This window comes from Balaenoptera ricei, chromosome 17, assembly GCF_028023285.1.
Source record: "Balaenoptera ricei isolate mBalRic1 chromosome 17, mBalRic1.hap2, whole genome shotgun sequence".
NCBI classification, from domain to species: domain Eukaryota; kingdom Metazoa; phylum Chordata; class Mammalia; order Artiodactyla; family Balaenopteridae; genus Balaenoptera; species Balaenoptera ricei.
In genome coordinates this window covers 15,802,069-15,815,545 of record NC_082655.1, presented here as the reverse complement: position 1 = coordinate 15,815,545, position 13,477 = coordinate 15,802,069, and the positions used below count along the sequence as shown (strand labels likewise).

The window sequence follows — 13,477 nt, the reverse complement described above, 5'->3', positions numbered from 1 at the left end:
TTGCCCAGTCCCCAGTCCCCAGAGGATTCCCACCGCCCTTTCAATCTGCTCTACAATCTACCCAGCTAGCCCTTGTCCTGCGTAAGCCTGGACATCCCTGTTCCCAGCTGTTCCCTGCTCAAGAGCCATTGGAAGTGCTAGGGCCTGGGCACATGGTCAGAGCTTAATCCTGGTTGGCTGGACTTGGAAGCTTCAGCTGACACACATGTTGTCTCCACCCGGCCCCTCCCCTTGGCAGGGTGAACCTTGGACTATTTCTATCTTGGACCCCATTGGCATATATAGGACGTATATAACCCCCATGTAGGACACCACCTCCATTGTATGACGAGGAAACTGAGGTCCAGACTAGGGAAGGGGTTTGCACCAGGTCCAACTTTTATAAAACATGAAGTCAGGCTCTAACTGTATCTGCTGCATTCCTGGAGATGCATAGAACTCCTTCATAACACAGGTGTCAATTTCACCCCAACCCAGTGGATGATGAGAACTTCCTGAGGGCAGGACCTGTGACAACTCACCTTTGTCCCAGATGCCCAGCACAGTGTCTGGCACAGAATAGGACATCAATAATGTTCATGGGGTGTAACTGATTTTCATGGGTGTCGGTGGAAGCAGGTTCATTATTTTTGGCAACTCACTTTATATTTCCAGCTGGTGTGAAGAGTTTTCTTTAGTCGGTCAAGGGCCTCTTTCATTTCCTTCCGTGGCTCACATTTTCCTGGCTTTGTTTTTAGGGGCGAACCACGGTGCAGAAGAACTGTGCCGATCCTGTGTGGCACGAACAGGTGGTCTTCAAGGAAATGTTCCCTCCCCTGTGTCGGAGGGTGAAAATCCAGGTATGGGATGAAGGCAGCATGAATGATATAGTGCTGGCAACCCATTTCATCGACTTGAAGAAAATCTCCAATGAACAGGATGGAGATAAAGGTAAGGCCTCACATGTCTGACTTGGAGATAGGGTCTCCAAATGATTGATTTAGAACCTTCATCTTCAAAAAGAGAGGGTTGGAGCAGACAATGTCTTAGGCACCTTCCATCCTCTGTGTGGTCTGTGGCTTGGGTTGGTTCAGGGTGGTGAACAGAGCCAGACTCTGGGAACCACGAGGCTTGTTCCCTGTCCCATGTCTTCCAGGAACATTGCTGTGTGTCCTTGAGGAAGTCACTCCCTCTCTCTGGGCCTTAGGTTTCTTAATTGAAAAATGAAGAGTTTAGATTAGATAAGAGGTTGGCAAACTGTGATCCATGGACCACATCTGGACGACCACGTATTTTTGTATGGCTCACAAGCTAAGAAAGGTTTTTACGTGTTTATTTATTTTTTAAAAATATTTATTTATTTATTTATTTATTTTTACTTTTGGCTGCGTTGGGTCTTCGTTGCTGCGCGCAGTCTTTCTCTAGTTGCGGCGAGCAGAGGCTACTCTGTTGCGGTGCACGGGCTTCTCATTGAGGTAGCTTCTCTTGTTACGGAGCATGGGCTCTAGGCATGCGGGCTTCAGTAGTTGTGACACGTGGGCTAAGTAGTTGTGGCTTGCGGGCTCTAGAGCGCAAGCTCTGTAGTTGTGGGTGCACAGGTTTACTTGCTCCATGGCGTGTGGGACGTTCCCAGACCAGGGCTCGAACCCGTGTCTCCTGCATTGGCAGGCAGATTCTTAACCCTGCGCCACCACGGAAGTCCTGGTTTTTACTTGTTTAAATGGTCCAAAAAATATGGTGCCCTCAACTCACAATGGGAACTCAAGGGCATGAGTATTTCAGGGAGGTCCTGCTGACTGCGCTCAGAGAACCGGGGCCAGAATGGAGAGTCCGAGCTAATCCACTGAGTCAGGCAAAGGAGTTTTCACCCAAGATAAAGCTCTTTATTTATAAAACCTAAATTCATAGCTGATAATTCTCTAAATACCTCAATCTACCTTCCCTTTTTTAAATCCCAATGCAGTCTTCTTCTGCACTACAAATTTGCATTGATCAATGTATATATTTGTGTATATGTGTGTATGTTTGTGTGTATGTATATATATGTATATATACATACACACATACACATTATACTGAAGGCTTGGCTTAAGCAGAGAACGAGATTTACACATTTTTGTGCCCTGCACAGAGTGACACCATAGAAAGGCCTTAATAAATATCTACTGTTTAAATATTCATGATGTGGGAGGATTTGCCACAGGATTTCTTTATGCAGAAAGCACACTCTGTCCACCTACAGGATTTCTCAACCAGACATAAACATGTTACCCACAGACTTCCCTGGTGGCACAGTGGTTAAGTATCCACCTGCCAATGCAGGGGACACGGGTTTGAGCCCTGTTCCGGGTAGATTCACATGTTGTGGAGCAACTAAGCCTGCGAGCCACAACTACTGAGCCTGCGTGCTGCAACTACTGAAGCCCATGCACCTAGAGCCCGTGCTCCGTAACAAGAGAAGCCACCGCAATGAGAAGCCCGCGCACTGCAACTAGAGAAAGCCCACACACAGCAACGAAGACCCAACGCAGCCAAAAATAAATAAATTTAAAAAAAACCAAAACACATTACCCACAACTTTTCAGAAACATCTTGATGGGCTCAGGGAGATGTATAACAATGGTTTAAAAAGTAGACATCGGGGGCCACGGGAGGGGGACGGGGGGGGAATGGAAGTTTTCAGGCATAAAACTATTGATAACAATAATGCATATGGAAACTTTTCCTCGTCAAAAAGCGGGGGGATTGTTAAGCAAATTATGATATATATACTTATTAAGAGTAATGGCTAATATTCTAGACATCTCTTAAAGACTTGTGTGAAGCACTTAGTATTATCTCTTTTAATCCTGATGGGTGAGATAGGTACTATTATCACCCCCATTTTACAGTTGAGGAAACCGTGGCATTGGGAAGTTAAAAAACTTCCACAGCTTGAAAATAGCAGACCTGAGAGTTGAGATTTGAACCCAGGCAGTCAAGCTCAGGACCACCATGCTATATACTGCCTGTCAAAATGGAATATTCTGTTGTCAAAGAGATGTTTGCATAGACACTGTATATTTTCCCAGATGCTCTGTATTAAGAAGGGAAACTACTTATGCTAAGAGTAAGTTAAGATCACCAGGTCTTTTCAGTTCTACATTTAGAACATATCTCAGAATATTTACTTCTCTCAATCTCCACTATCATCACCCTGGTCCAAGCCACCCCTGTCTTCAGTTTTTTTTTAATATAAATTAAAAAAAAAATTTTTATTTTATTTATTTATGACTGTGTTGGGTCTTTGTTGCTGTGCGTGAGGTTTGTTTAGTTGCGGCGAGCAGGGGCTACTCTTCATTGCGGTGCGTGGGCTTCTCGTTGCGGTGGCTTCTCTTGTTGCCGAGCACGGGCTCTAGGCGCAGGGGCTTCAGTAGTTGTGGCTTGCGGGCTCTAGAGCGCAGGCTCAGTAATTGTGGTGCACGGGCTTAGTTGCTCCACAGCATGTGGGATCTTCCCGAACCAGGGCTCGAACCCGTGTCCCCTGCATTGGCAGGCAGATTCTTTACCACTGCACCACCAGGGAAGCCCATGTCTTGAGTTTTGATGAAGAACTGGTGCCTGAACCAGTGTGCCCACATCCATTCTTTTTTTTTTTTTAATTTTTGTTTATTTATTCATTTATTTATTTACTTATTTATTTCTATTTTAGGGGAAAAGCTAAAGTCTTGACAGAAACGTGGTACTAAAACAGGAAACTAAACAAACGCAAAACAAAACACAAAGCAAAACGAAATCAAACCAGCATGGACTTCTGTTTCCACCTATGAAGATAACTGATTCGGGACTTGCCCTAGCACTTTATTTAGCTGTTTTTTAACTTTTTATTTTATATCGGAGTGTAGTTAATTAACAATGTTGGGTTAGTTTCAGGTGTACTACAAAGTGATTCAGTTATACATATACATGTACCTATTCTTTTTCAAATTCTTTTCCCATTTAGGTTGTTACATAATATTGAGCAGCGCTCCCTGTGCGATACAGTAGGTCCTTGTTGGTTACCCATTTTATATACAGCAGCCCACATCCATTCTTAGAACCCGTCACATATCAAACAGGGTGATCTTAAAAACACACAACCGGTTAGGTCTCATCTTTGCTTAAACCCCTCTAAAATATTCCTGTAATTTCTAGGATAAAGTCCAAAATCCTTATCAAGCCTCCTGAGACCTGCTCACCTCTCCAAACTCTTCTCACCCGCTCACTCTCTGGACTCCAGCCACATTGGCTTTCTCTTCCAGTTCCTTCTATCTCCAAGCCCCTTTCCAACTGCCATGTGCTCTTCCCTCTGCCCAGAATTCTCTCTCCTCTCTCTCTGCCTAACTCCTCTCTCCACGTCACACCAGCCTGTTTTTTGTCCTTGCTGCCCAAGATATATCTCCTTCATAGCATTTGTAATGTGATGTGAATATTTATTTGTTTTATGTTTGTATCTGCTTTATTCTCTAGTGGGCTCTGTGTTTTGTATCTAGCATGATGCCTGGCACATGTTAGGAGTCAATAAACATTTGATCAATGAGTGAACAGATGAGGATGCAAGTTGGCATTCATAGTCTTACTGTGATTGTAGACAAGTGTAGACATGCATGGAAGAAAGACTAGAAAGGATTATAGCAAAATGGTGGTTGTGGCTTTTGGTGATGGGATATTCTTTTTTTTAATTAATTAATTAATTTATTTTTGGGGGGCTGCATTGGGTCTGTTGCTGTGCACGGGCTTTCTCTAGTTGAGGCGAGCGAGGGCTACTCTTTGTTGTGGTGCACAGGCTTCTCATTGCAGTGGCTTCTCTTGTTGCGGAGCACTGACTCTAGGCGCACGGGCTTCAGTAGTTGAGGCACGTGGGCTTCAGTAGTTGTGGCACGCGGGCTCAGTAGTTGTGGCTTGCGGGCTCTAGAGCACAGGCTCGGTAGTTGTGGCACACGGGCTTAGTTGCTCCGCGGCATGTGGGATCTTCCCGGACCAGGGATCAAACCACTGTCCCACCAGGGAAGTCCGGGATATTCTTTTTGGTTTTGTTTTGTTTTGTTTTTTGGCCACGCCCAAAACTTGCAGGATCTCAGTTTCCCAACCAGGGACTGAACCTGGGCCATGGTAGTGAAAGCCCAGAATCCTAACCACTAGGCCACCAGGGAACTCCCCGTGACAGGATATTCTGTAAATATTTTCTCTTGTCTTTTCTTTATATTTTACATTTCTAAATGAATGTGCCCAATTTTCATAAAGCAAAAAATAGCCAGCTTGAAAGCATAACTAGGCAACTAAAGCTTGGTATCTTTTACAGGCTTTCTACCCACATTCGGACCTGCCTGGATTAACCTGTATGGCTCACCCAGGAACCAAGGTCTGATGGATGACTACCAGGAATTGAATGAAGGTTTCGGAGAAGGCGTGTCATTCAGGGGCAGAATTTTGGTGGAGATTGCTGTGGAGATCCTCTTGGGAGGGGCACAGGAGTTTAAATTCTCCAAGGCACGCAAGGAGCTCAAGCTGTCTTCAAAGGACAAAGACTCCAAATCTTCCAAAGGCTCAAGTAAAGACAAGGGTGACAAAACTGATGATGGAAAAGCCCAGCAGGCTTCAGACAAAACCAACTCAACAGAGGTCGAGGTGGAGCCTTTCGATGTGCCCCTGGAGGTAGGTCTGAGCACTGCTCCACCGTGTCTGTGATTTGAGCCCAGAGCAGGGACAGCACCTGCCACAGGCTTCCAAAGACCCGCAGAGGTGACACTGCCCCTGTAAAACACGTGTTGGCTCAGCCCTGTATTCCGGGGCTGGTCCTCTGCCTCTTCCTGCTCACATCACAGCCATCTGCTCACGATACATTCCATCCGCGTCCTCCCCAAACACGGATTCCCATGGCAACCAAAGTAAAAGAGAAATAAAAGTGCTCTGGGGGAGCTGGTGGGAGTGGGTGGTGGGGTGATGGACTGCAGTCTATCCGTGGCCTACTTTTGTTTAGTTTTGTGAGCTTAGCGTACGCTCTTGATGTGAGATAATGTGGGATGAGGGAGGAAGAGGAGGAAGAGTGGGTGACAAGCTGTGGGTTGAAAGAAATTGAGAAACCTATTCTCCTGCCCCGACGGCTGTGGGGAAATCACAACTGGACGGAATGGTTATCTTTGCTTGTGATTCAACATAATGCACAGCAGAATCTTTTAGCCCAGTTCTGTGTTATGGTAGAGAGATCTGGGGCTCCAAGAGGAATACAAACGATGAATATCCTCTCAATTGTTTAGTTCAGCGATAGTACTTTGTAGTTGCAAACGAAGGAATTTTATGTTTTGTTGGGTAGTTTATAGCTTGGATGATTCTGCCTCTGGGAGTGTGTTTCTCAGGTCACCCAGGCAATAATTGCAGATGGGGAAGGGAGGTAATGGCCAGTCTCCCAGAGCTGTCCATTCCTAGTAGAGACTAGACAGATGGAAGGATTTTTAGTATGTCGGTCACCTTAGCTTTGGAAGAGCCACTTAATTTTACTGCTGGGAGCTAATAAATCTTAAGAAACAGTGTGGGGGAGAGGTTGTAGCTCAGGGTTGGAAATCTTGGGGATTGGTCCTATTCATGGCTCTGATACTAACACCTCTCCGTGTTTCAGTTTACTCATCAACAAAATGGGGTGGTAATGGTCCCTCTGTCATAGGCACCTCCTGGAGTGAATGAGGGAATAGTTGTAAAATGGTCTGCAGAGTTCTTAGCACATCCATGGTGAGCAGGCAATACCTTGGCTGTTGCTGTAGTTACCAGTGTGTTTCTATGGTTTACTCCCACCAGCAGGGGAAGGTTATTCAGAGCTCTCCACCCTGCTTGACTTTTTTTGGACTTTGCCAAAAATTGTGGGTAGCTTAGTGGCCACCTAAACTGATATCCCCTGTATCTGTCCCTGTTGAGACCAACCATTCTTTTCTAAACAGAGATTGCAAAGTGGAAAGGGGCTAGTTGAAGATTTCTTTAACCTGTCAATATCTTCAAGATATTTTGCTGAGGCCATCTGAAAAAGTAAAGTCTAGCAGAAAGCCAGGGTGACTGGGAACTTATGTGGGGTAGAGCGTCCATTTTTCTACAAGGCTAGGGGGCCATCTTGGCTATTGCATGGTACGAGAGGGCAAAATTCAGACCCTTATTTCATTCAAACCCTTATTTCTCCTCCCTCCTCTCTTAATCTTGGCTTCTGGTTTGTGGTCAGTTCCTTGCTGTGTTTATTAGTTATCTATTGCTGTATAACAAATTACCCCCAACTTTAGCAGCACAAAATAAACAAATGTTTATTTCCTCCGTGGGTGAGGAACTTGGGAATGCCTTAGCTTGGTGGGTCTGGCTCAGAATCTCTCATGAGGTTCCCATTTAGATGTTGGTAGGGGCAGCAGTTATCTGAAGGCTTGACTCAAGCTGTAGGATCTAATTCCAACGTGGCGCACTCACATGGCTGTGGGCAGGAGGCCTCAGTTCCTCATTACACGGACCCTTCCATAGGCTGCTTGAGTGTCGTCATGGAAGATGACTTCCCCCAGAGTGGGTGATCCAAGAGAGAGCAAGGCAGAAACTGCTGTCTTTTATGACCAAATCCATGGAAGTCACACCCTGACATTTAGGCCACATTCTAATTGTTAGAAATGAGCAGCAAGTCCAGGCCATGCTGAAAGGGGTGGGGCAGGGAATTAGCCTTCACCTTTTTTTTTTTTTTTTTTTTTAATTAATTAATTTATTTATTTATGGCTGTGTTGGGTCTTCGTTTCTGTGCGAGGGCTTTCTCTAGTTGTGGCAAGCGGGGGCCACTCTTCATCGCGGTGCGCGGGCCTCTCACTATCGCGGCCTCTCTTGTTGCGGAGCACAGGCTCCAGACGCGCAGGCTCAGTAATTGTGGCTCACTGGCCCAGTTGCTCCGCGGCATGTGGGATCTTCCCAGACCAGGGCTCGAACCCACGTGCCCTGCATTGGCAGGCAGACTCTCAACCACTGCGCCACCAGGGAAGCCCAGCCTTCACCTTTTAAGGGGAAGATTTTCCAAGAATTTGTGTACATATTTTAAAACCACCACACTGGGCTTCTACCTTTCTCAGAGCCTCAACAGCGCAGAGTTTGCCCTTACCAACATGGTAACATCCTTTTTTTGCAGCATCTTCTTCTTTTTTAGCTCTCCAGGGTCCTCCAGCTCTAATCTCCTTTGCTGCAGCCTTACTCTCATTGCATATCTGGACAAATGAAATCCCATGTTGCTGGCTTTCGAAACTCACCCTCATCACCACCATCAAAACTTTTCTCCATTAGGTCAAACTTTGTATTCATTTTTAAATCCTCAACATTGGAAGGAATAAAAATAGAGTCTGACTCCATGAAATTTATGGTTATAGAAAGGGAGATAAGACATACAAAATAAATATACAGGAAGTGGAAAGTGATAAGTGTGATAAGTAGGGACAGAGAAAGTGCTATTATTTCCTGGAGTGAGTGCAGTATAATGATTAAAATGTTGGCTTGATGTTACAGTAAGCTATGTTCTGCATCAATGAGGAAAAAATAAAACTGATATTTAAAAAAAAAAAAAAAAAGTGTTGGGCTCCCAAGTAAGACAGCTGGGTCTAAGATGTGGCAGTATGGTGCAGTGGTTACTGCCCCAGCCTCTGGACAAACATTCCCTCTGTTTGAATCTTTGAGCAAGTGACATAAGCTCCTTAGGTTTATTTCCAATAATAACCTCTACTTCATCGGCTCACAGTGAGGATTTAATGAATTAATACAACAAAGTGCATATTAGAACAGAGCCTGGCACATAGTAAGTGCTCAATAAATATTAGTCATGCTTAGTAACTTTGGACAGATAGCTTAATCTTTCATGGAATTGCAGTGTCTTCATCTTTAAATGGGTATAATAGAAAGATCCCCCTCCTAGGATAGTTATGAGAATTACATGAGGTAATGTAGGTAAAATTCTTAATACCACATCTGACACATAGTAAGAGTTCTGTAAACATTACCATCATCATTTTTCTAACTCAGGGAGTCAAGGGATGCTTCCAGAAGAAGAGGCATTTGGGTTGGACCTTGAAGGGTGGGTGGGATTAAGACATGAATTATAGTTGAAATACTTATGGTGACTGCCACTTGCAGCATTGATATGAGTAGGCTTTATAATAGGTATTGCACATGGATGATCTCATTTCTTCCCCGTGTAGGTCCTACTATGATGTTTATTTCACAGACAAGGAAAATGACACCCGGACAATGGACACGGCTTGCCCAAAGTCAACAGCTAGGAAGTAGCAGAGTTGGGATTTGAAGAGGGCATTGCCTGGCCTTGGAACCTGCTGTCCCTCTTCCAGGCTCTATGGCCTCCATTCCCTTCAGGTCTCTGAGTGGTTTTTAACCTCCTCCCAGATAGTAAACTTGGCCCCAGGAAGGTGCGATAAGGGGCTGGCTTACAGCCAAGGGACACAGTGGTGGCAGGTGGGAGTGGTGTGTGCTCTGTGACTAAGAGCCAGCACTGGGTCCCCACCCTGTCCCACACTTTCTGGTCAATACAAACATTTCCTGCTGATGCCAACAGCACAGGAGGCTCGTGTGTGAAGGAAGGGTCTCAAAAAAGAGAGAGGAACAGAGGTCAGGGCTCTTGATTGAAGGGAGCTCTTAATCTATGAAGCCACGACTGCTTTATTTCCTTAAATGAACCGTATTGCTTTTTCTGTTGAGTTTAATAAGTCCAAGGGTAAAACCAGAAAGCACAGACTATAAATCCAGCTCATTCAGCCTCTTCGCTCAGAAATGTGATGCTGTGTCATGTGGTGTCCCAGCAACACATGCTCCTTGAACAATCAGCCTCCTAGAAAGATACGTATACCAAGCTTACCTTTAAAATAAAAGGAAATTTGATTGTCAGGTTGAAGCTCAGAAGGTGGCGACTACATCATTCTAGATAAATGGCTGAATTTGGATTTGCAATTTGTAGGTCCTGGTTTCTGCCAGTCTGATTAGAGGGGAAATTATGTGCCATTCCAGGCTGACACCAAGACTCAAGTTTCTATAAATTACCTTGGACCGGGTTGGCATCGCTAATTTAGCTTCCTCCTGCTAAAAAAAGAGCCAGCCCTGTCTAATGTATTTTTTTCTTTCTATAGATTGTACCCGAAAAACAAGAGGAATTTTTACTCTTTGGAGCATTTTTTGAAGCTACCATGATTGACCGGAGGATTGGAGATAAACCCATTAGCTTTGAAGTTTCTATTGGTAAGTGCAGACAAGCACGGTGCCTGGCACATGGCATGAACTTTATACCTACCTCTTAAATAAATGAATTAGTGTGTTACATGAAGATGGTAGCACTCTGCTGGAGGTTTGCACCTCAGGAAGAAATGAATAAATCCTTGTCCACTCTGGTGTCAATATGTAAGGGATAGATTTATTTTCATACTTAAAAAAAAGGATTAAGAGTATAATTTGCATTCAGACAGACTTGGACTACTAATTCTGGTTCCCTTATCCTAGGCTCACTTAATTTCTCTGGGTCTCAGTTTCTTCATCTATAAAATGGGGATAATGATAATTCCTCATGGAGCTGTTGCAAGGGTTTAATGAGTTAATGCATGCAACATGCCACACATATAATAGGTGCTGTTATTATAACTCCCAGCAATCTTCCTGGACTGATGTACATCTGGGAAAACCACTCCAAGAAAGACCATTCTGTCAGAGAAGGTCTTGATTTATATTTGGGAAGTTCTCCATCAGTGGAGCAAAATGAAATGGAGATGGAATCCAGTTAATTTGTAACTTAAGTAATTTTTACAAAAAAGAACCTAAGATGTATGTTGATGATGGCTTAGTATCATTGTTAATCTTATTTCTTTGGTCTGACCATCACTCTACCTTCATACTGAGAGCTTATTTCCCTGCCCTGGGAAGACATAAACTTGGATCCCTTCTGCCAAGCAGCCTGATTCTGCTTATTGACACCTGGCCCTTCTCCCCTTGCTACTGGCTCTTCAGGTAACTTTGGGAACTTGATTGATGGGGGATCGCATCACGGGACTAGGAGGAAGTCAGTTGACCAAGCTGGAGAAGATGCCCTTCCACTGCTGCCTGAAGGAGAAGGGGACGCAACCATGCCCATGGTCTCCACCACTCACCCCGAGAAGCCACTCGTGACAGAAGGGAACAGGTAGGAGACACAGCAGGTGAGAGTAGCCGGGGTTTCTGACATTAGAAGCTTGACCAATTTCTGGGACTGTTTGATTCAGTTCTTCCCTAAAACTGGAAACACTCTTTATTTTAGTTATAAGAACAAGGTGCAAACAAGGGCAACATGGTAAATGCCACTCTCCTGAATTCTTAGTAACATGTTGACAACTCTCCAAACGACACATCCAGGGAATTCATTTAAGGGCAGAGCAATGATGATGGTTATTATTATCATATCTGAAGCTCCATTCATTCTATAACTTTGAAGCATAACAAGGTAGGAAGGTTGGATGTTAAAATTGCAATCCAAAATCCTATTAACAGTTGTTATAGTCATCTGAATATAATGTAAACTCAAGTTGGTGGAATTATTAGATACACGATTTATTATCTTACTTTTGCCCACAATCAAACTGAAGAACTCAAAAATGAGTGTCAGCCACCAGAAAAGACCGTTTCAGAAAACTGCTGGGGCACCTACATGTACCCTCATCGATCTTTAATCCAAGTAACATTTCAACATGCAAAGAGAAGTGAAATTATAGAACTGTCTTAAGAAAGTGATGTCAACCAAATGGTTTATGAGAAGGGAAAGCCACACGTAGAGAGATTCTTCTGTGTTCTGAGCTTTATGCTATGAGTAAAAAAATATGATCTCACTGGATTGTCATAAGAGAGCACTGCTCTCCCCGTTCACATGTGAGGGGATTGGAACCACATTGCTAGTTCTCTTCAATCTTTGCTCTTCTCTCTCTGGGCACGAACCCATGGCTTACTGACCACCGTTAGAATAATGGCTCTCACATCTATTTCCCCAGACGGGCTTCTTTCCTGAGCAGCAGGTCCAAACACCTCCATTTGGGTGTCCCCGGATTATTCACCAGACTCATTGTCTTCACAGACAACTTTGCCCCTTTTCCTATCTCTCCCATCTCAGAGACTGGTCATACCATTGTCTGCATCCTTCAAGCCACAGATCAGAAAGTTGGCAATTGTTCTCTTTTCCCTTCTGCATCCTTCAAGCCACAGATCAGAAAGTTGGCAATTGTTCTCTTTTCCCTTCCTACCCGTATCCAATTAGTGATGAAGTCTGGTCATTTCGAGTTCTCAAGTGTGTTCTCTATTGCCATTTCTTTAATCTGGCCTGCCAGCATCTTTGGCCTAAATTATTTTAAACACCTCTTAACTGGCTTGGATCTGATTCAAGAAATTCACCAAATTATCTATCTGAACTCCCCAGTCCCCTGATTGACATCATACAATGACATTGCCATTGACATCCGTCTGTGGCTTTCCGAATTAATTTCAGAGGACATATTTTGTTGATTTGGTCCCTACCCACTTCTCTACGGTAATCTCTGGGTATTCCCCAAACTCCACCATGCCTGCGGCGCCATCCCCCACGTGGAGCCCGTTGTTTGCTGCGTCTGGGCCTGTGAACACCTCTTCCGTCTGCCAGGCAACCAGCGCCCTCCTCAGAACTGCTAACTTCCGTTACTTTCCGAGACTAAGTTCAAGTTCCCTTCCCTGAACCCCAAGTCTTATTTGGACTCCTCTACTCCCCTCCATCAAACACTAATCGCACTGCATTAAGACGTTTTTACTTGTCTGTCTCCCTATCAGACTGTGAGCACCCTGAGAGCAAAGGACTGTGTCTTGTTCACCTTTGGATCTGCTCATCTCCACGCCAGGCACGTAGTAGACGCTCATAACTGTTTCTGAATGAGTTAAGGACACGCTGTAACTGGGCTGGGCACAGGGTACTATGTGGGTAGAGAGGGGGAGTGGAGGAGGTGAAGAGTTGGGAAAAGTCACAACCAAGGTGACATCCTAAAGGGCGAGAATGAGCTTAAGGGATAGAAAGCGATTGTCTGGGACAAAGTAGGAAGCAGTAAGTGAAAATAATCCTAGCTTCTTGTCCTCTCGTTTTTGAGCATGGCCTACGTTTTCTAAATCCTGTCTCTCCCACGGACCACCCTCCCCCTCCCACGGACCACCTTCTTTGGGGTCTTTTTTATGGGTCCCTGGCAGCCATATTTGGCCACCCTCCTTTACACGCACCAAAAAGGACCCCAAACTTCCCAGTCCTTTAATGGCTTCTCTGTCCATTCTCGAAACTGAGGACCTCAATGAACAGGATCTGCAGCTCTGGGAGGCTTTTATGAGACTCAGTGGTACCCTGCATCCTTTCGCCGGGATCCTTTTCGCAGTGAAAACATCCCCACCCTGTTAGACTAGCCCGTTGTTGACTGTTGGTGGGGATGTCAGGGGATGTAGCGTGGGAAGGGTT

General features: G+C 44.7%; 1 protein-coding gene across 1 annotated transcript in view; it reads left to right on the top strand.

Annotated features, from left to right (window-relative positions):
- Window positions 1-13,477, top strand: part of FER1L6 (fer-1 like family member 6) — a 117,203-nt gene that overhangs the window by 19,408 nt on the left and 84,318 nt on the right. Inside the window, exons 9-12 of the mRNA XM_059901503.1 lie at window positions 738-930; window positions 5,300-5,652; window positions 10,128-10,236; window positions 10,996-11,167. Of these exons, the coding sequence (XP_059757486.1) occupies window positions 738-930; window positions 5,300-5,652; window positions 10,128-10,236; window positions 10,996-11,167 (827 nt within the window). The remainder of the gene's footprint in view (window positions 1-737; window positions 931-5,299; window positions 5,653-10,127; window positions 10,237-10,995; window positions 11,168-13,477) is intronic.